This window comes from Bos grunniens, chromosome 19 (assembly GCF_055505025.1).
Source record: "Bos grunniens cultivar Pamir isolate PY7600 chromosome 19, Bosgru_T2T1.0, whole genome shotgun sequence".
Lineage (NCBI taxonomy): Eukaryota > Metazoa > Chordata > Mammalia > Artiodactyla > Bovidae > Bos > Bos grunniens.
In genome coordinates, this window is record NC_141183.1 from 56,357,056 (window position 1) to 56,380,807 (window position 23,752).

The window sequence follows — 23,752 nt, forward strand, 5'->3', positions numbered from 1 at the left end:
TTTGAAATGGAGACAAATACAGAGGACTTTCTTCTGAATTATGTCGAAATCTTTGGTTGGCATAATGAAAAGAGTATTGGGCTGTTTTCAGAAGGGAACACACAGGGGAAGGGAAGACAGAAATTTTACCCTGTTAGAAATCCTGAATATTTGACAGGCAATAGAAGAGGAACAGGTGGAGGAGAGTCAGGGAAGAAAGGAACTGAATATCCACATTGTGTCGGGAAGTGGGCTAATACTTTTCTACAAACACCTAAAACATTTAATACTAAATACTAAATACATTTAATACTAAATACCAAAGCATTTAATATAGAAGATCTGGGTTCAAATTGTGGGTCCACCACTTATTAGCTTTGGAGCACTGGATGAATTATTGGTCTTTTGTTATTTCGGGCAACTCTCATCTCACAAACCAGTGGTCAGGATCAAATGTAAGCAAAAGCATTTTCGCAATGTGTAAAATACTCTAAGAACTGAAGACCTCATTGTTAGTGGTATTATTTTTACTCTTCTATCCTGCCTCTACTGCTTCTGTGGAACGGTTTGCACAGGTGCTTGCTTACCTGGTTCTAGCTGCCAGACTGTTTTTCTCATGGGCTGACTCATACTCACGCACAGAAGCAATTTGATTTCTTTTATACTTGATATATAAAGTGAATTAAAAATCCCTGAAAACAGATTGTGTTCTTCTCTCCTGCTTTTTTTCCAACAGAAATAGCAGCTCAGGGCACAGAACAGAACAAAGAAACACACAATGGAATTTTAGCAAATAGCAAAAAGGAAAAGGGAAAGGGGCCCAGTGGCCACAGCCTTCCATACTGGTTACTTGCAAAGAGAATAAATTTGCACAGCAGGACCCCAGGTATGGTATCCCACACACTTGGACTTCAATCCTTGACGCCCTTATTCATTTGCTCAATGTGTGACCTTTGGTCAGTCACATAACCTCTCAGAATCACAAATTCCTCTTCTTCAAAAGGGAGTTAATAACATTATCCTGAAGGGCCAGTGTGAAAACTGGAGAGAATGTACGTGGAGATTTCATAGGCCCTCAATCAGCTGTCCTTTGCCATTCTTCCACACGTGGGAGTCTATACACGATCCTGTCTCTTTAACTTTTTGGGTGGCCGAGGTGCCTTAGGTATCATATTACCCGGAGGCTAAAAGCTGGGTTTCTCTCTCACTATCCTTTACAACTTGGTGATGATAATGTGGTTATCATCCCACAGGGAATGAGGAAAAACCAGGGATCTTTTCAATGAATTTTCTTTTGGTTTAACTAGATATTTAGTACTTGGGTTCTTTTATGGAGATTTAATTATGCACAAAGGGGATTGAGGGGGATTGGGAGTCTTACTGGTTTCGTGGAAAATGCAGACATTTTTTGTAGCGTCTCAGGTAAGTAAGAGTAATGTTTCATCCAGCTCGGTGCAGGCAACATCTGGATGAATGGTCTCCTTGTTCCTATAGAATGGGGCTCAGTCTGCATTCTCTGTGTTCAGACCCCTTGATTCTCTCTCCACTGCTCTCTCACTGGATCTTTGGGACAGACATTATTGCAACATAAATTGGAAGGCAGCAAATAAACCTTTCTCATTTCTTCCATCCTTCTTTGCCCATCCATCCAAACCTTCCAGTTCCACTAAAAAGAAGCTGCACTTTTGACGAAGGAGCTCTTACTGAAGAGCCCCATGCTACTGAACCCAAGTCCTCATTCTTTTTGACATGGATGTGGTGAGCTTAGCATTTTTAAAAGAAAGAGTTTTCTGATACAAGGATCTGCCTCTGTACCTAGTCTTTGGGTGGCGGGGTTTTATGAAATTTAGGAGCATAGATGTGACCTCTAATTATATATTTGTTTCTTCTCTTTCAGCCTTCTGGGTCTCACCACTTGGAAGTGAGTGAATCAGTATTAGTCAAACTAACAATTTGATGAGTTTACTTTTTTCTTTTAGGAAACATAAAAACGGTGGCTCAGAGCCACTGTGGTCATTGGGTCAGAGAGTTTGCACCTAGGGGAATGTGAGTGCCTACCTCAGAATGTTGTGTGAGGATTAAAGGAGTCAATACATGTAAAGTGCTCAGAATAGTGCCTGGCACAGGGCAAGGGCTGTGTGATTTTATCCCATCCACTCCTGGGCAGGGTCGATGGCCCCAGAGCAGCTCCCTTTGGCAAGTACTATCAGCTCTACTTCAAAATACATTCAGAAAGAAGCCATTCACAAAAGACCACATATTGAATGCTTCCAGTTATGTGAAATGTCCAGAATAGGCAAATCTATAGGAACACACAGTAGCTGTCCAGGGCTGAGAGGAGTGGGCAGTTGGGGGTGTGATAGCGGAAGGGTATGGGGTTTCTTTGGGGGTGATGAAAATGGTCTAAAATTGATTGTGGTGATGGTTGCACAAGCCTGTGCAACTAAAAATCTTTACATTATACATGATAAGGGGGTGAATTGTATGGCACGTAAATTATATTTCAATAAAGCTGTTAAAAAAGACATCCAGAATTCCACCCCTGCTCACCATCAATGTCACCACTGTGGTAATCCAAGTAACTGGCATCTGTCTCCTGGACCATTAGAATGGCCTCCTAGCTGGTTTTTACAATTTCACAATTGCTCTCATCACTGTGTCTTCTCTGCAGAGCACTGCAGGGATCTTTTAAAACGTAAAGCAGAATGTCTTTCTTTTTTTTTTGCCACGTCATGTGGCTTGCAGGATCTTAGTTCCCCGACAGGGATTGAACCTGGGTCCTAGCAGTGAAAGTGCGGAGTTCTAACCATGGGACTGCCAGCGAATTCCCCAGAAGGTGTCTTTCATCTGCTTAAACCGTTTCCCTATGTCTCTATCACACAATCAAAGTGAAGCATCTCGCCATGGCCTCTCTAATCCCGAACGATCTGGTCCTGGTGACGTCTCCCTCGGCCATCACTCTCCCCTGTGTTCATTTTGCTTTAGCCACTCTGGCCTTCTTGTTCTTCAGAAACATGGCAATCTCATTCCTGCCTGCCTCAGAACCTTTCTACCTGCCATTCACTCTGCCTAGAATTAGCCCCCAGATCTTCTCATGGATCATTCCTTGATATCATCTAGGACTAGGAGCAAGTGTCACTACATCAGAGAGACTCCTCTTGCCCAATTCTATTAAAATAGTCCCACTCTATCCATCTCTACCCATTCATTCACTTTATTTCTTCATAGTGTTTATCACCATTTGAATTTATACTTGATTTATTTTCTGGCTTGTTGGAAACCTCCTCCACTGGAATATAAGTTCTATAAATGCAGAGATTTTATCTTGCTCACCACTACATTCCAAATACTTAGAACGTGGCCTTTCTTTGGTGTTTGTTGATTAAGTGAATAAATGAATGGAGCCACCATATTGACTGTGAATAGAAAGACACTAACACACACACACACGCTCATTCTTTTTTCTATCTCATTCTTTTCTCTGTGTATACTTCCTGTGCTATAGCCCTGTTTGGGGTATTTTGCATATCTTAAAACTTGCGTTCAATTCTTAAGAGGAAGTTCCTTTGAGGTTCCTGTTCAATACCACTCCGTATATTCTATTTAAAGTGTAACTGGATGTTTAGACATATAAGCACCATCACTATCTGCATGACAGTTTATGAAAACGTGTAAAGGATTTCAGAGCCTATGGTTAGTCAATCATTCTTTCCAACGGCCAGTAATGACTACTTCCGTGGTATAAAACTGGGGTCTGGCCTTAATAGTATATGTTTTATTCTCAAGTTTACTTACAGTGTGGACTTTCTCGGGCCCCTGTCTTCAGAAGAATCCTAGCAATGGGTACATTGTTGGTCATGATGGCAATATCCAGAGGTGTCAACCCCTCACTGTTAGGTGTGTTGAGATCTAGTTCTTCTGGTGTGTACTGATACAGGAGGATCTGCACAGCATCCATATCTTGCTGTTCAACTGCTTCAAACATGGCTTCATTGCCCTGGAAGTTCTGGAGAAGAATGAAGTAGGTTAGCACAGTTTCATCGACCAGCTTGTCTTCGTGGCCTGGCTGTTGTAGATTTCAGGGACTGCTTCAGGGACTACATTTCCACTTATAAGTGGTATGATGGTGGTGGTGGTTTAGTCACTAAGTCCTGTCCGATTCTTGCTACCGCATGGACTGTAGCTGACCAGGCTCCTCTGTCCATGGGATTTCCAAGGCAAGAATACTGGAGTGGGTAGCCATTTCCTTCTCCAGGGGATCTTCCTGACCCAGGAATCGAACCTGGGTTTCCTGCATTGCAGGTGGATTCTTTACCGACTGAGCCACCAGAGAAGCCCCTTTACGCCCAGGTCTCTAAAGCAAACACTGTTGGGCCCTCCCTCCATCTTTCTAATGAGCACTGAAAAGATCTGTACACTTGGATGCATGGAGACAATTCAGTATACAGTCCATAGATAAGAGCAGACATCAGTTTTTCTCAAACCAGTCTTCTGTGGAATACTGTTCAGGAGGCCATTATGAGGTGTTCTATGAAGAAAGTAACATGTGGTCAAATGAATTTGGTCAATATTAGATTACATCAAGTTATTGCATTATTTTACTGTAAGACCTCTCAAAGTCTTTGCTAATTTTTTAAAATTAATTACATTACATAATTTTCTGTATATTATTATTATTTTTAACATCTTTTAAAAAATAATTTTATTTTATACTTTGGCCACCTGATGTGATGAACTGACTCACTGGAAAAGACCCTGATGTTGGGAAAGATTGAAGGCAGGAGGAGAAGGGGACGATGGAGGATGAGATGGTTGGATGGCATCACCAACTCCATGGACATGAGTTTGAGTAAGCTTTGGGAGTTGGTGATGGACAGGGAGGCCTGGCGTGCTGCAGTCCATGGGGTTGCAAAGTCGGACATGACTGAGCGACTGAACTGGACTGAACATAATTTTCTGTATACTATCATGTTTTAACATCTTTTAAAAACTACTTTTATTTTATTTTTGGCTGTGCTGGGTCCTTGTTGCTGCATGGGTTTTTTCTACCTGTGCTGCTGTGGGGGCTCCTCTCTAGCTGTGGTGCATAAGCTTCTCATTGCAGAGGCTTCTCTTGTGGAGCACGGGCTCTAGGGCGCGTGGACTTCAGTAACTGTGGCTTGTGGGCTCAGCAGTTGAGGCCCGCTGGCTCTAGAGCAGGGACTCAATAGCTATGGTGCATGGACTTAGTTGCTCTGTGGCAAGTAGCATCTTCCCGGATCAGGGATAGAACCTGTGTCTTGTGTATTGGCAGGCAGATTCTTTGCCCCTGAGCTACTAGGGAAGTCCCAAGGCCTTTACTAATTTTAATATGCAATTATGATCCTCTCATAGGTGAGAAATATGACCTGTTTCAAATAATTGTTTCCACAGAACATATTTTTCATTGTGTTTGTTTTAACTGTCTTGGAATAATGTTCTACAAAACATAGTATGGAGAATGCTGGCATAGATAACATAGCACGGGTAACTTACATTATGACTAGCTTGCGATTGAGGGTACATGACCTTTCTCTGTTAGCCCCTCCTCTTCCATCCCCATGTCTGGACTGATGCTCAGACTGTTCCCAGATTATGGCAATGACCTACCTGTTTCTTGTCTGAGACTCCTCCATCACTACTCCATACAAGGGTAATCTTTCTAAAATGTACAATGCTACATGTCCCTTCGCTATTTACACATTTCTACTAGGTCCACACTGCCTGCAGACTGACTCCCTAACTCCTTTGTACTAACCTCTGCGCTTTCTCAACCTGGAGTCACAGTCACTGAATCCTCGCATTTCTGAAACCTCAGATGAGGGAATCAAGAGGTAGTGTTCAGGGAAGGTTTCAGTGGATTAGGTAACAAACTGCTTTGCTGCCTGAGAGGGCCAAAATTTCAATATTCATAGGCTACAGATCACCTATAGAAAAAAAATAGCTAGAGACAATATATTTCCTTTGAAAGTTTCTTTCAGAATATTAATAGTAAACAAAGGAGAAAACCTTTAGAATTCTCTCAAATACATATTTTTATAGCTCATGGAAGAAGAGCAACACATATACTATCCATACATTTATCTGGTATCTTCTCCAGGAATTGCCTGGTGGTTAAACATGTTGAAATACCAGCGGTCCTGACCTAGCGTATGGGTTGTCTGATTAAACCTTTAGTAACCAAATACTAAGGTTGGCAGGTTTTATTTTTAGTCTCATCAAAAATCTATTTTTGCCATCAAGGGCTGCAGGTCAGCTTAACTGAGTGCATAACAGGTGAATGAAATTTGAGGAAAACACAGAGTTATGATGCAAATACTTGTTTTGATAATGGTGACCCAAGGGGTGGAGCTATTTGGTATGCAGTTCTCTTTGCCACATGGCAGTCTGCTGACTGGAAAAGTGTTTTGTCGACAATTTGCTAAAGCTGAAGAGCCTCTGATGCTTAGGCCATAGCTTAACCAAGTCCTTCTAGAAGATGTGTTTGAAATGAGAAAAATTAGAAACCGAAGTGCAAAGTTAATATGCTTCCCTCTCCGAACAACGCAGTTGTGTATTTGTTTGTGATTCTTAGTATGTCTAATTTCTCATATGCCATCATGTTTGTCTCACTCTTAAGTCATTTCCTTCTCCATGCTTTTTTTGGTGAACTCCAGTATGCTTCTATCTGGGAAGGCTAGGGCTCATTTCTGTTTTAAGCTCAAACAAATGGTGAAATAAACCCCTGCACAGACATCCTTCCTGATCATGTTAATGTTATACGCTCAGCTTTTACCAAGGGGCAATATAAGAACCTCCCATATGAGAATGTCTGTAACATCCCCAGTACTACTCTTTATTCTCCATTACATAATTCTGCTGCTGCTGCTAAGTCGCTTCAGTCGTGTCCGACTCTGTGTGACCCCATAGACGGCAGCCCACCAGGCTCCCCCATCCCTGGGATTCTCCAGGCAAGAACACTGGAGTGGGTTGCCATTTCCATTCACTGTATCTTATAGAGGCCAGAGGACTTACAACAGGAAGGTATCATTTGCTATACTTTCAATTATTAGCTAATGGAATGCTTTTACCAACTGTCCTTCCCTTTCTTCTTTGACCGACTGGGAACTCAGAGATAAACGTAATGATAAATTTCAGGTACTGTATTTGCCTAGGTTTTTAGTGTATCTATTTCTCTTTCTAACCTCACTATTTTCTTTTTCTAGTTTTTTTTTCTTCCTTCCTTTGTCCCTCTCCTACTCCTTTGCTGTCCCCCATTATTATCATTGATCCATTTATTTACCATTATATAATATATTTGCATTTTTTTTGCCTGGATTCTGTCTTGAAAGCCTTTGGAAAGCATATAGGGTATACATTATAAGTAAGTAAATAGAATATTGTTCATTGTTTATTCAGTATTTGAATGAACACTGGATCTCCCAAGAAAGCCTGTCTGATCTCAAACTCTCTATTTGTCAAACTGCTCTTTTGGGAGTTCTTCGGTTTATTAGAGAAAGAAAAACTAAGGGGAAATAAAGGAAAAGAAATTAAGAAAAAGAAAGGGAAAATCTCCCAGTCAGTCCAACTTTGGCTAAGATATATATGTGCAGTTCCTGCCTTACTTGACTCTCAACATTTATAAACTTGCAAACATCAGGTTCAGAAGTTAATGAGGATCATCTTAAAATCTTCTTAAATCCAAACACAACTGCACAAATCAAACCAAGATGGGAATAAAAAGAGTTTTATTACCACCGAAGTCTTTCTGAGACTCAGCCGGTCAGTTCTTGTCCTAAAATAGGCCTCATCAAATGAAGAGTGGCTGCCTTTCAGTTTCTCTGAGAGGTTCCGGTACAGGCGTTTGGCAGCATTGGGAGACGAAGGGGTGCTGTGTTTTTTTGACTGAGAAAGATGTAAATTCTGCATTTGTTGGGTCATCTTCACACGACAATTCCTAGGAGGAGAAAAATCAAATGTTATAATAATTTACATAGTGTAATTATAAGTTGACAAAGAATTTTATCATCTCCAGTAACCATCTGGAATCTTAATAAAATATTATAGCTGGAAGGGAACAGAGATCATCAGATCCAGCCTTTTCACCTTATGGATGGGAAAGCTGTAACCCCAGGAAGGGAAACAGCTTGTTTATGGCCATACAGCTAATTGGTGACAAGAATGAAATGACAACATCCATTTACTATATAAACAAATACATTCACATACAAACATATGTATGATTTGAGCCTCTACTCAAAATCTTTCGATCTCTGTCCCACTGGGAGGTAATATCTGAATTCTCTAAGCCAGGGTGTCTGTTCAATTCTTCTTGGCTTTATATAATTGGAATTTTGCCACTTATACTTTACACGCTATCTTCTGTTGGGTGTATAAGAGAGTGTGGTTTTTTCCTGAAGATCTTCTTCTCTCAAGGTGTTAAACTGTGCCTGTTATCTGAGATTTATTGAACTACTCTAGTGCCCAGACTTTCGGGGAATTTGTACTCATGTACCCATAGGCTCAGAAAACTAAGATCATGGCATCCAGTGCCATCACTTCTTAGCAAACTGATGGGGAACAATTGGAAACAGTAGTAGATTTCATTTTGGGGGGCTCCAAAATCACTGCGGATGGCGACCGCAGCCATGAAATTAAAAGATGCTTGCTCCTTGGAAGAAAAGCTATGACAAACCTAGACAGCATATTAAAAAGCAGAGACATCATTCTGCTGACAAATGTCCATCTAGTCAAATTTATGCTTTTTTTCAGTTGTCATGCATGCATGTGAGCGTTGGACCATAAAGAAGGCTGAGAATTGATGCTTTTGAATTGTGGTACTAGAGAAGACTTGAGAGTCCCTTGGAGTGCAAGGAGATCAAACCAGTCACTCCTAAAGATAATCAACCTTGAATATTCATTGGAAGGATTGTTGCTGAAGCTGAAGCTACAATACTTTGGCCACCTAATGCGAAAAGCTGACTCATTGGAGAAGACCCTGATGCTGAGAGAAGAAGGGCAGGAGGAGAAGGGGACGACAGAGGATGAGATGGTTGGATGGCATCACTGACATGAATTTGAGCAAACTCCGGGAGATAGTGAAGGACAGGGATGCCTGGCATGCTGCAGTCCATGGGGTCACAAAGAGTCGGACACAACTTAGTGACTGAACAAATACACCCAAAGGCTCATCCCTAGTCACCCCAGATACTCCAGATAGAGTCCTTCAGGATACTTACTGCTGGCATTCTCCAAGTAGTATTAGACTACTATTCCACATATCTGTAAACAGATCCTCACCAACATCATCAGTTCAGTTCAGTTCATTCACTCAGTCATGTCTGACTCTCTGCAACCCCATGAACTGCAGCACGCCAGGCCTCCCGGTCCATCACCAACTCCCAGAGTTTACGCAAACTCATGTCCATTGAGTGGGTGATGCCATCCAGCCATCTCATCTTCTGTCGTCCCCTTCTTCTCCTGCCCCCAATCCCTCCCAGCATCGGGGTCTTTTCCAATGAGTCAACTCTTCGAATGAGGTGGCCAAAGTATTGGAGTTTCAGCTTCAACATCAGTCCTTCAGTTTAGAATGGACTGGTTGGATCTCCTTGCAGTCCAAGGGACTCTCAAGAGTCTTCTCCAACACCACAGTTCAAAAGCATCAATTCTTCAGCACTCAGCTTTCTTCACAGTCCAACTCTCACATCCATACATAACCACTGGAAAAACCATAGCCTTGACTAGATGGACCTTTGTTAGCAAAGTAATGTCTCTGTTTTTCAATATGCTATCTAGGTTGGTCATAACTTTCCTTCCAAGGAGTAGGCGTCTTTTAATTTCATGGCTGCAGTCACCATCTGCAGTGATTTTGGAGCCCAGAAAAATAAAGTCTGCCACTGTTTCCACTGTTTCCCCATCTATTTCCCATGAAGTGATGGGACCAGATGCCATGATCTTCGTTTTCTGAATGTTGAGCTTTAAGCCAACTTTTTCACTCTCCTCTTCCACTTTCATCAAGAGGCTTTTTAGTTTCTGTTCACTTTCTGCCATTAGGGTGGTGTCATCTGCATATCTGAGGTTATTGATATTTCTCCTGGCAATCTTGATTCCAGCTTGTGCTTCTTCCAGCCCAGCATTTCTCATGATGTACTCTGCATATGAGTTAAATAAGCAGGGTGACAATATACAGCCTTGACGTACTCCTTTTCCTATTTGGACCCAGTCTGTTGTTCCATGTCCAGTTCTAACTGTTGCTTCCTGACCTGCATACAGGTTTCTCAAGAGGCAGGTCAGGTGGTCCGGTATTCCCATCTCTTTCAGAATTTTCCACAGTTTATTGTGATCCACACAGTCAAAGGCTTTGGCATAGTCAATAAAGCAGAAATAGATGTTTTTCTGGAACTCTCTTGCTTTTTCCATGATCCAGCAGATGTTGGCAATTTGATCTCTGGTTCCTCTGCCTTTTCTAAAACCAGCTTGAACATCAGGAAGTTCACGGTTCACATATTGCTGAAGCCTGGCTTGGAGAATTTTGAGCATTACTTTACTAGCGTGTGAGATGAGTGCAATCGTGCAGTAGTTTGAGCATTCTTTGGCATTGCCTTTCTTTGGGATTGGAATGAAAACTGACCTTTTTCAGTCCTGTAGCCAGTGCTGAGTTTTCCAAATTTGCTGGCATATTGAGTGCAGCACTTTCACAGCATCATCTTTCAGAATTTGAAATAGCTCAACTAGAATTCCATCACCTCCACTAGCTTTGTTTATAGTGATACTTTCTAAGGCCCACTTAACTTCACATTCCAGGATGTCTGGCTCTAGGTGAGTGATCACACCGTTGTGATTATGTGGATTGTGAAGATCTTTTTTGTACAGTTCTGTGTATTCTTGGGGCTTCCCTTGTGGCTCAGAGGTTAAAAGGGTCTGCCTGCAATGCGGGAGACCTGGGTTCGATCCCTGGGTTGGGAAGGTCCCCTGGAGAAGGAATGGCAACTCGCTCCAGTAGTCTTGCCTGGAGAATCCCATGGACGGAGGAGCCTGGTGGGCTACAGTCCATGGGGTCGCATAGAGTCAGACATGACTGAGTGACTTCACTTTTCACTTTCTGTGTATTCTTGCCACCTCTTCTTAATATCTTCTGCTTTTGTTAGGTCCATACCATTTCTGTCCTTTATTGAGCCCATCTTTGCATGAAATGTTCCCTTGGTTTCTCTCATTTTCTTGAAGAGATCTCTAGTCTTTCCCATTCTATTGTTTTCCTCTATTTCTTTGCACTGATAGCTGAGGAAGACTTTCTTATCTCTCCTTGCTATTCTTTGGAATTCTGCATTCAGATGCTTATATCTTCCCTTTTCCCCTTTGCTTTTCACTTCTCTTCTTTTCACAGCTATTTGTAAGGCCTCCTCAGACAGCCATTTTGCTTTTTTGCATTTCTCTTCCATGGGGATGGTCTTGATCCCTGTCTCCTGTACAATGTCACGAACCTCTGTCCATAGTTCATCAGGCACTCTATCAGATCTAGTCCCTTAAATCTATTTCTCACTTCCACTGCATAATCATAAGGGATTTGATTTAGGTCATACCTGAATGGCCTAGTGATTTTCCTTACTTTCTTCAATTTAAGAAGCAATTCACCAACATCATGCTTCTGCTGCTGCTAAGTCGCTTCAGTCGTGTCCGACTCTGTACGACCCCATAGATGGCAGCCCATCAGGCTCTGCTGTCCCTGGGATTCTCCAGGCAAGAACACTGGAGTGGGTTGCCATTTCCTTCTCCAATAAGTGAAAGTGAATTCGCTCAGTCGTGTCCGACTCTTCTCGACCCCATGGATTGCAGCCTACTAGGCTCCTCCGTCCATGGGATCTTCCAGGCAAGAGTACTGCAGTGGGTTACCACTCATACCTGATGTCAATTTTCAGGAGGTCAGCCATGGATTTCAAAAGCCATCCACCATTATGTCAGTATTGCTATTGAAATACTAATGTTGCCAAGGCTATGGTTGCCTAGCATATATGTATTGGGTGAACAAATGCAAGAATGGCATAGCTGGCTAAGGCAGTTAGTGATGTGCCAAGTGCCTCTATCCTGGTGCAACCTCTGGTGCATTGCACCCAGGTCTCTGGAACATGCTGCTGCCTTCCCCACCACCTGCCCTCAAATTTCTAATAGTGTCTTCTATTTGTATTGCTACCATTTAGCTGTGACCTGGACATCTCCAGTTTTTGAATTTTTTTTAGCCTTATGGACTCTGAAATAATATCTTGTAAAATCTCTTTTATTGATCAAACTCTTCATAGGATAGAGTTCAATGATTCTCCAGTTCCTACAGATATTACCTACCTTCTTCAGCCTGACAAACAAGTGCTTGCCTCTCCAGCTTCATCTGATATTGTACTTCTACTTTTTATGTTTCAGTCTTTCTGACCGCCTTAGAGTTTCCTAAATAGTTCAAACTCTTTCCTACCTCTGGGTCATTGTATGCACTGGTTGTATGCATTAAAATTCCATCTGTGCCTTCATCCCCTGGGAAAACAATTGCTGATTCTTAAAGTGTAGGCTCAAGTAGTTTCTGACACCTCCAGGCAAATGTGTGTGTTTCTTTACTCATTCACTCAGTATATGCCTGTTACAGTAAATATTTTATCCCACCCCAACTGTTTGGCGTTCTTTCTCCCAGCTTGTCTATATGTTTCATAAGAACAAAGACTGCGAAGCATTAATTTTTATCTCCCCACTACTTAAAAGGTGCCTGTCTCAGGGTAAAAGAAATATAACACAGATTAATGAAAGTGAAAGAGGAGAGTGAAAAAGTTGGCTTAAAACTCAGCATTCAAAAAACAAAGATCATGGCATCCCGTCCCATCACTTCATGGCAAATAGATGGGGAAACAGTGGAAACAGTGACAGACTTTATTTTCTTGGGCTCCAAAAATCACTGCAGATTGTGTCTGCAGCCATGAAATTAAAAGATGCTTGCTTCTTGGAAGAAAAGTTATAACTGACCTAGACAGCATATTATAAGGCAGAGACATTACTTTGGTGACAAAGGTCCATAACAGTCAAAGCTATGGTTTTTCCAGTAGTCATGTATGGATGTTAGAGATGGACTATAATGAAAGCTGAGCACCGAAAAATTGATGCTTTTAAACTGTGGTATTGGAAAAGACTCTTGAGAGTCCCCTGGGCTGCAAGGAGATCAAACTAGTCCATCCTAAAGGAAATCAGTCCTGAATATTCATTGGAAGGACTGATGCTGAAGCTGAAGCTCCGATACTTTGGCCACCCGATGTGAAGAACTGACTCCTTGGAAAAGACCCTGATGCTGGGAAAGATTGAAGGCAGGAGAAGGGGACGACAGAGGATGGGATGGTTGGATGGTATCACTGACTTGATGGACATGAGTTTGAGCAAGCTCCAGGAGATGGTGAAGGACAGGGAGGCCTGGTGTGCTGCAGTCCATGGGGCTGCAAAGAGTCGGACATGACTGAGCGACTGAACTGAACTGAAGATGTGAATTGTTCCTCTTCTATCTACTGACTATGTGATATTGAGTCAGTTGTTTTATCAGTTGTCTGAATCTCATTTTCCTCATTTATAAAATAGGGACAGTAACAACAATGTATTATGGTTGCGGGGATTTGATGAAATAATGAATGTAAAGAGCTTAGAATATAAGAAGACTCCTGGCAGCTATCATTTTTGTTGTAGAATATATTCAGTAGATACTTTGGAGAAAATAAATGCACATCTGAGAATCTATTATATATTATATAGTAAGGGTCGACCCAGAAAGCTTATTTCTGCTCATGCCTCTGAATTGGGTTCCATTTCCACTAGCACCAACTAACCTTGACTTATTTGCAATTTAATGAGTGGAGATCCCTCTTCATTACATTGTTGAACGTCTTTAGGCACCTATTAAATCTTGCTTGTAATTTTCTTCAACATAAAGACTTCTTAGTGCCTACTGAGGAGACTAGACTTATTTGATATTAATAGTTTTCATCAGGCCCTACCTAGTCTTAGGCCCTACCTAGTCTTATGTCTTAGGCCCTACCTAGTCTTATGTAAATGGCCCTACCTAGTCTTATGTAAATGGCCATATTTACATTTAGAAAGAGGATGTAAAGCATTGTCTGTAGTAATGTATGTACCTGGGGGTGCATTTTCATTCATCTTCAATAATCTTTTAATTTACACAAGAGCAGAAATGGAAAGGGCAGGTGATATGGCACCTTTCTCCTTCTGTCCACAAATCTTTTACCTATAATTCAATAGCAACTATAGCATTTCCTCTATATCTTACCATTCTCACAGAAATGTCAGATATCTGATGTGCAAGCTAGCTCACATGGGGATTGTCTTATTTATTTCTGCCTCCTCTTGCCTCTAGTCATTTCCTTCAGCATTACTGCCCCAGTTCGAGCCATCTGTCTTGTCCTCATCATTATCATTCCCCAAATGAGCATACATTCTTTAGTATCTCTCAGTGCCCAGGAGTCCAGTAAATACATTCTTGTCGATTGATCAAATTCTAGTGGCTTGGCCTCTAACTGATGACACCTACCCACGTGGCCTCTTTTGTCTTTGCTCATTTCCCATCTGTTCCCTTCACTCAGAAGAGACTGGCTTCTTCTCTTTCTTTGAGTTCCTTCTCATACCATCCTAGCTGTCCCTTCCTTCCAGGCCATCCTTTAGCATGTTTCCATGTTTCTAGATTTCACCCATCATATTTTCTTTTTCTCCTTTATACATAGAATTTTGTCTGATGAGAGATACTTAGAAGGACAACTTTTTATTATCTGTTCTCATAAACATGTACACCACGACCGCCCCCCTCCCAACTAAATGTGCTCTTAAATTTTCACCATGTAAAGGGGCAAGCATTTGGGAAGCAGAGTAACTTTGGCTCTGGAATTTGGCAGAGCCAAGCTTGAACCATGATATTGTTATCTGTAATTGATGTAACTTTGGACACTTTGACAAAATTCTCTGAGCTAGTCTAATTATGTATAAAAAGATTTATTACAGAGTTGTGAAGATTAAATAAATTCACAACTGAAAGGTTAGCATCCTGTTTGGTGCATAACACTCACTCAATAAATAGCAGCAATTATTAAAGTTACTGCAAGTCTTTTTCCCAAGGTAGAAACACCAAAGTACACTGTAATAATTTAGTTTTCTTTGTTTTAAACATTGTCTTGAAATCTGATTTTATGTACTTATACTGCTGCTGCTGCTAAGTCACTTCAGTCGTGTCCGACTCTGTGCGACCCCATAGACGGCAGCCCACCAGGCTCCCCCGTCCCTGGGATTCTCCAGGCAAGAACACTGGAGTGGGTTGCCGTTTCCTTCTCCAATGCATGAAAGTGAAAAGTGAAAGTGCAGTCGTGCAGTCGTGTCCGACTCTTCGTGACCCCATGGACTGCAGCCTACCAGGCTCCTCCGTCCACGGGATTTTCCAGGCAAGAGTACTGGAGTGGGATGCCATTGCCTTCTCCATGTACTACTTAGCCTTTATTGTGATAAAAATACATTTATATATTTTAATCTGTATGTTTATGGTAACTTATGGTAAAACAGAAATAGTAAGTAGAGCTTCAAACTATTAGGGGGAAGGGGGGAATGAAAATAAGTCTAAAAATACTTGAAAAATAAAAAGAAATAAAAGTAGAAAATATAATAAATGAAATGTAAAATGAAGGAGTAGGGTTAAGACTGAATATATTATTAGTGAGCACAATACATTCAAATGGTTTACTTTTCCTAATAAAAGATAAAATTCTCCAATTGAGATTTTTAAATTGCCATTTACAAGTGGTATACCTAATTAAACATTTTACAGAGATATTAAAAGCAAAAGAAAAGTATGACAGTGGGAATGCCAAAATTAGGACTGCTGAAGATCCTCTTCTTAGCAAAAATTGTCCGAATTAATTTTTCAAAACCCAGGAAATTAACCAAAGTTTTGCATCAATGCAGGAAGTGTTTATTCAAGAAAAGTAACTGAATTTGCTAAGAATAGTGTGCTTTGTGGCATTTTAAAACATGCTTCACTCCTATCAACTCAGCGGTAGCCTTGAAGACTAAACAGTAGTCTGGTAGCCAATGGATGGTGCAGAATGGTGATAGAGATAAAACCCGTCTTGAGAGAACTGTCATTTTTTGACATGTCTGGTGGTTCCCTGAAAGAATTCACTCACAAGGCTTTTTAAAATTTGATCTAACTCAGAGTTCACCAAGTGCAAATAACTTTTCCTCTGGGGCATGTGTTTGAAAACAAACACCCGTGGTGACTTAATATTATAGCTGTCTGAGGTGGCGGATAAGAGTGGTAACAAACAGTAGATAACCAGAAAGCTTAAAATAAAATGTTGGAGAATTAGATGTCCAAAGAAGACTTTGAAGAGTTCTGACCCATTCCTGGGGATGTAGTAGATCACAGGCATTCCCAGATGAGAGAGGATTCTCGTAAAATACCTGAGAAGGTCCTAAGCTCTCATCTCTGTCTGAGTTTGAGGTCTGTGCCAGCAGGATGTGAAGGCTAAGTGTTGTGTGTGCCTAACTACTCAGTTGTGTCTGACTCTTTGCGACCCCATGGACTGTAGCCCACCAGGCTCCTTTGTTCATGAAAATTTCTAGGAAAGAATACTGGACTGGGTTGCCATTTCTTACTCCAGGTGCTCTTCCTCACCCAGGGATTAAACTCACATCTCTTGCGTCTTGTGCATTGACAGGCAGATTCTTCACCACTGTGCCAGTGAGAATGAAGGCTACCACAGAGCTGCCAACTGCCTGATGAGTATTGAAGGTGTGCCCCAACATACACATAGAGCCACTCTGCCAAGATTGATTCTAGCCCTTTAATGAAAAATTTATTTGATCATTAGCTGACCACTTTTTCTTGGGCTCCAAAATCACTGCAGATGGTGACTGCAGTCATGAAATCAAAAGATGCTTGCTCCTTGGAAGAAAAGCTATGACAAACCTAGACAGCATGTTAAAAAGTAGAGACATTACTTTACCAACGAAGATCCGTATAGTCAAAGCTATGGTTTTTCTAGTAGTCATGTATGGGTGTGAGAGTTGGACCATAAAGAAGGCTGAGCATTGAAGAATTGATACTTTTGAACTGTGGTGTTGGAGATGACTCTTGAGAGTCCCTTGGACTGCAAGGACGTCAAACCAGTCAATCCTAAAGGAAATAAATCCTGAATATTTATCGGAAGGATTGATGCTGGAGCTGAAGCTCCAATAATTTGGTCACCTGATGTGTAGAGCCAATTCATTAGAAAAGACGCTGATGCTGGGAAAGATTGAAGGTGGGAAGAGAAGCGGACAACAGAGGATGAGATGGTTGGATGGCATCACTGGCTCCATGGACATGAGCTGAGCAAGCTCTGGAAGATAGTGAAGGACTGGGAAGCCTGGCATTCTGCACTTCATGGGATCGTAAAGAATTGGACATGGCTGAGCGACTGAGAAACAACAAAGTTAAGCAAACAAAGACTTCAGTGGCCACATAGAGTGAAAATACAGACTTTACAGATTTAGTTCTGGACTTTACAAGTTCAGTTAGGGGACAATCTGATATCTAGAGTTGCCACATTATATTGTTTAAGATGCCTAGTTTTCAACAGAAAAAAGTATTAAATATACCAAAGCTATTTTCCATTCACAGGAAATAAAGCAATATGTTAATATTGCCCTTGAAGAAGTCTAAATGTTGGACTTGTTAGACAAAGAGTTAAATTGGATATCTTAAATATGTTCAAGGAATTAAAGGAATTTATGTCTAAAGAAATAAAGGAAATCAAGAGAATGGATGTCTCGCCATATAAAAAATATCAGTAAATGGTAGAATTTATTAAGCAAAGCCAGAACCAAACAGAAATTCTGGAGTTGAAAAGTACAATAATTGGGACTTCACTGGTGATCCAGTGGTTAAGAATCCACCTGCCGATACAGAGACACACGTTTGATCCCTGATTTGGGAAGATTCCACAGGGCAGGGGACAATAAGCCTCTGTGCTACAAACACTGGGCCCAAGTACTGCAACTGCGGAAGCTCACATGCCTAGAACCTGCGCTCCCCAGCGAGAGGAGACACTGCAATGAGAAGCTCATACACCACAACAAAGAGTAGACCCCACTCTCTCAAGGCAACTAGAGAAAGCCTGTGTGCAGGAGTGGAGACCCAGTGCAGCCAAAAATAAACAGAACCAACAGCAGCAAAACCCCAAAATACTAACAAAAAGAAAAGCACAATAACTGAAATGAAAAATTGACTGGAGGGACTCAACATCAGATTGGAAAAGGCGGAATAAAGAATCAGCCAACTCAAAGACAGGTCAATTGAAATCAGTTTTAGGAGCAAAAAGGAAAAAATAATGAAGAAAAATTGTTTTGGAGATCTTTGTAACATCATCAAGTATACCAACATACATTTAATAGGAGTTTCAGAAGGAGAAAGAATATTGAAAAAATAATGGCCAAAAGCTTCCTCAAACTGATGAAAAACACACACCCAAGAATTTAGTGAACACCAAGTTGGACAGAGTTAAAGAGAATCACACCTAGATACATCGTAATTAAACTTTCAAAAGCTAAAGACAAAGAGAAAATCTTGAAAACAAGCAAGAAATAATTCCTTATGTACAAGGAATCCTCAAAATGAATTAGAGCTGACTTTTCATCAGAAAATCATAGAGGCCAGAAGGATGTGGTTTTAGTACAGAATCGAAAGTAAGGACTTGGATATAAGTCTGATCTACTTTCAGGTTTTGGCTTTTCAACTTATTAACTGGATGATATTTAGCAAAATATTAGCTTCGATTTCCTCATTGTAACAGTGTTACCATCTCAATTTAATAGTCATGTCTAAAGGGGTATTAAAGTTTTAAGTGAAGTAACACATACCTTGGAGAAGGCAATGGCACCCCACTCCAGTACTCTTGGCTGGAGAATCCCATGGACAGAGGAGCCTGCAGTCCATGGGGTCGCTAAGAGTCGGACACGACTGAGCGACTTCACTTTCACTTTTCACTTTTCTGCATTAGAGAAGGAAACGGCAACCCACTCCAGTGTTCTTGCCTGGAGAATCTCAGGGACAGAGGAGCCCTGCTGGGCTGCCGTCTATGGGGTCGCACAGAGTCAGACACGACTGTCGCGACTTAGCAGCAGCCGCAGCAGCAGCACACATACCAATAGTTTAACAGAATGCTTGAAATAAACAGATGTTCCATAAATATTTTCTGAATATATATTTATTTTAGGTCCACTGTTCCCAGGCAACTACTGGTCTGCTTTTGTTGGTTCCATTTTCCAGAATTTCATAAAAATGGAAGGAATCATTGTCATTCACTCTTTTTTTTTTTTTAACTTTGATTCTTTTTTATTTTGAGGGCCAATTTTTTAATGGTAGGGTTTCTTTACTAATTTTAATTTTTAATGGAACTATAGTTGATTTACAGTGTCATGTTAGTTTCTAATGTACAGCAAAGTGATTCAGTTGAATATAAGATTATATATTTTCTTTATTCAGGGTTTCTATTATAAGTTATTATAAGATAATGAATATAGTTCCCTGTACTATACAATTGGTCCTTGTTATTTATCTATTTTATATACATGTGGGTCCCCTACATATGAATGAGTTGCGTTCTAAGAGCACATTTGTTAATCCAGTTTGTTGGTAGGTCTAACAAAGTTAGGTACCCAACTAACACAACCAGCTGTATAGTACTGTACTGTAATAGGTTTATAATACCTATACACAAACATATATTAAAAAATAAAAAAATAAAGCACTATATATCTTACAGTACAGAACCTTGAAAAGTACGGTAGAACAGTACAAAAGATGGCATCCAGGGGCTGGCAGTGAGTAACCAGGCAAGAGGAGTTACTGCCTGGAGAAGGAAGAGGGGGTGGAGATGGTAGAGGTGACGGATTGCCAGCCAAAGGAGATGGAGGGCAAGCTGCAGCTTCACTCACTCTTGACCCTGCTGGCACAGGCTCTGGTTCTTTGTTGGATTCATTTCTATATACACTCTTGAAAAAACAACCCAGTGATGTTTGGCAGTAGCTATTGTTTGGTTTTTTTCTTATCATAGATGACATGGTAGCTCTGGATTGCGTTCCAAATAGCTGCTGCAACTTTCGTGTACTGTTCTATATTCAGCTCCTGTGCCACAAACACGAACACTGCTCCTCAAATAAAGAAAATCCCCTTGCCATTTGCTGCACTGTGACTCTCTTCAGTTACTTCCTCCTCTTGTCTCTCTTTGTCCTTTCTCTGGGCCTTCGATTCCATCAGGTCTTCTTTAGTGAAGTCCTCATGTTGCATAGCAAAGAGTTCAGTGAAGCTGTTCTCTTGCAGGTTTAACTTGAAATAAAGATGTTGTAGCAAGTGTCTTTTAATTTCATGGCTGAAGTCATCATCCATGGTGATTTTGGATCCCACCCCAGACAAATAAAATCTATCACTGTTTCCACTTTTCCCCATCTATTTGTCATGAAGTGATGAAACTGGGTGCCATGATCTTAGTTTTTTGAGTGTTGAGCTTTAAGCCAGCTTTATCACTCTCCCCTTTTACCTTCATCAAGAAGCTCTTTAGTTCCTCTTCGTTTTATGCCAGTAGAGTGGTATCATCTGTATACCTGAAGTTGTTGATATTTCTCCTGGCAATCTTTATTCTAGCTTGTGTTTCATCCAGCCTGGCACTTCACATGATTGTACTTTGCATATAAGTTAAATAAGCAGGGTGACAATGTACAGTCTTGATGTACTCCTTTTCCAGTTTTGAACCAATCCTTTGTTCCATGTCCAGTTCCAATCGTTGCTTCTTGATCTGCATACAGGTTTCTTAGGAGACAGGTAAGGTGGTCTGGTATTCCCATCTTTTTAAGAATTTCCCACAATTTGTTGTGATCACAGTAAAAGAGTTTAGCAAAGTCAATGAAGCAGAAGTAGATTTTTTTTTTTCCTGTAATTCTATTGCTTTTTCTATGATCTGGTAGGTGTTGGGAATTTGAACTCTGGTTCCTCTGCCTTTTCTAAATTCAGCTTGTACATTGGGAAGTTCCCACTTCATGTACTATTGAAGCCTAACTTGAAGGATTTTGAGCATTACTTGCTAGCATCTGAAATGAGCACAATTGTATGGTAGTTTGAACATCCTTTGGCATTGCCTTTCTTTGGGATTGGAATGAAAACTGACCTTTTCCAGTCCTATGGCCACTGCTGAGTTTTCCAAGTTTGCTGGCATATTGAGTGCAGCACTTTCACAGCATCATCTTTTAGGATTTGAAAGAGCTCAGCTGGAATTCCATCACCTCCACTAGCTTTGTTCATAGTAAAGCTTCTGAAGGCCCGCTTGACTTCACACTCCAGGATGTCTGGCTCTAGGTGACTGACCACACCATCGTGGTTATCTGGGTCATGAGAACTTTTTTGAACAGTTCTTCTGTGTATTCTTGCCACCTCTTCTTAATTTCTTCTGCTTCTGTTAGGTCCTTGCTGTTTCTGTCCTTTACTGTGCCCATCTTTGCCTGAAATATTCCCTTCATGTCTTCTTGAAGAGATCTCTAGTCTTTCCTATTCCATTGTTTTCCTTTGTTTCATTGCACAGTTCACTTAAGATTTTCTTATCTCTCCTTGCCATTCTCTGGAACTCTGCATTCAGTTGGGTATATCTTTTCCTTTCTCCATTGCCTGTTCCTTCTCTTCTTTTCTCAGCTATTTGTAAGGCCTACTCAGATAACCACTTTGCCTTCTTGCATTTCTTTTTCTTTGGGATGATTTTGGTCTGCCTCCTTTGCCTTCTTGCATTTCTTTTTCTTTGGGATGATTTTGGTCACTGCCTTCTGTACAGTATTAAGAACCCCCATCCGTAGTTCTTTAGCACTCTGTCTACTAGATCTAATTCTATTTGTCACCTCCACTATAGAATTATAAGGGATTTGATTTAGGTCATATCTGAATGGTCTAGTAGTTTTCCCTACTTTCTTCAATTTAAGCCTGAATTATACAATAAAGAGCTCATGATCTGAGTCACAGTCAGCTCCAGGTCTTGTTTTTGACGACTGTATAGACCTTCACCTGATGTGAAGAGCTGAATTCTTAGAAAAGACCTTGATGCTGGGAAAGATTGAAGGCAGGAGGAGAAGGGGATGACAGAGGATGAGATGGTTGGATGGCATCACAGACTCAATGTACATGAGTTTGTGCAAGCTCTGGGAGATAGGGAAGGATGGGGAAGCCTGGTGTGCTGCAATCCATGGGGTCACAAAGAGCTGGACATGTCTGAGTGACTGAATGACACAGACCTTCTCCATCTTTGGCTGCAGAGAATATAATCAATCTGATTTCAGTATTGACCATCTGGGGATGTCCATGTGTAGAGTCATCTCTTGTATTGGAAGAGGTGTTTGCTATGGCCAGTGCATTCTCTTGGCAAAATTCATTTTGTATTGTTTCAGTTTGTACTCTAAGGTCAAACTTGCTTGTTACTCCAGGTATCTCCTGACTTCATACTTTTGCATTCCAATCACCTATGATGAAAAGGACATCTTTTTTTTTTTTTTGGTGTCAGTTCTAGAAGGTCTTGAGGTTCTTCCTAGAACCATTCGATTTCAGTTTCTTTGGCGTTAGTGGTTGGGTCATAGACTTGGATTACTGTGATGCTGTATGATTTGCCTTGGAAATGAACTGAAATCATTCTCTCATTTTTGAGATTGCACCCAACTCCTGCATTTTGGACTCTTTTGTTGACTATAATTATGGACTACTCTTTTCTTCGAAGAGATTCTTGCCCACAGTAGTAGATATAATGGTCATCTGTATTCAATTAACCCATTTCCATCCATTTTAGTTCACTGTTTCCTAAAATATTGATGTTCACTCTTGCCATTTTCTACTTGACCACGTCCAATTTACCTTGATTTGTGGGTATAACACTCCAGATCCCTACACAATATTGCTCTTTATAGCACTGGACTTCACTTTCACTACCAGACACACCCACACTGGATTTAGCAGTATACAAAAAGCATAATATCATGATCAGTCATGGCTTATTGCAGGAAAGCAAGCTAGTATAGCATTCACCATAATTTGTTGCACTAACAGAATAAAGGGGAAAAGCCATATGGTCATCTTTATAGATGTATATAAAATAGCATTTGATAATGTCAACAACCATTTATAAATTTAAAAAAAATTAGGAATATAAGAGAAATTCTTCTACCTGATAAAGAGAATCTACAAAAACCTATAGCCAACATTATGTTTAATGATTACAAACCAACTCCTTCTTTCCAGGACCAGAAAAAATGCAAGACTGTCCATTCTTACCTTTTCTGTTTTACTAGGCATCCTTGCCAGTGAAGTAAGATAAGAAAAATAAAGGCACATAGATTGGAAAGAAACAAGGAAGACAGTCTTCATTTGTAGATGACATAAAACCTCTGTAGAACAATCTAATAAATACACAAAAATCTACTTAGAACTAAATACAACAAAATATATGCAAAACTATAGTTAAAACTACATGACATTAATATGTGAATTAAAGAAGACCTAAATAAATAAAGGTAGACCTTCTTCATGATCAGATCAGAAGAATTAGTATTGTTAAGCTGCTAGTTCTTCCGAACTGAGCTATAGATTCAATGAGCTCACAAGTAAATTCTAGCAGTTTGTTTTTCTTTCTAGAAATTGACAAGCTGTATGAAAATGGAAAGAATCCAAAATAGTCAAAACAACATTGAAAAGAGA

General features: G+C 40.6%; 1 protein-coding gene across 3 annotated transcripts in view; it reads right to left on the reverse strand.

Moving 5' to 3' along the window:
- ANKFN1 (ankyrin repeat and fibronectin type III domain containing 1) overlaps window positions 1–23,752 on the reverse strand; it is a 480,938-nt gene that overhangs the window by 158,487 nt on the left and 298,699 nt on the right. For all 3 annotated transcript variants that reach the window (XM_086355670.1, XM_086355668.1, XM_086355667.1), the window contains exons 4-5: window positions 7,732–7,933; window positions 3,775–3,985 (exon numbers count right to left, since the gene is read on the reverse strand). In XM_086355670.1, coding sequence (XP_086211796.1) covers window positions 3,775–3,985; window positions 7,732–7,917 — 397 coding nt within the window. In that variant the 5' untranslated portion in view covers window positions 7,918–7,933. The remainder of the gene's footprint in view (window positions 1–3,774; window positions 3,986–7,731; window positions 7,934–23,752) is intronic.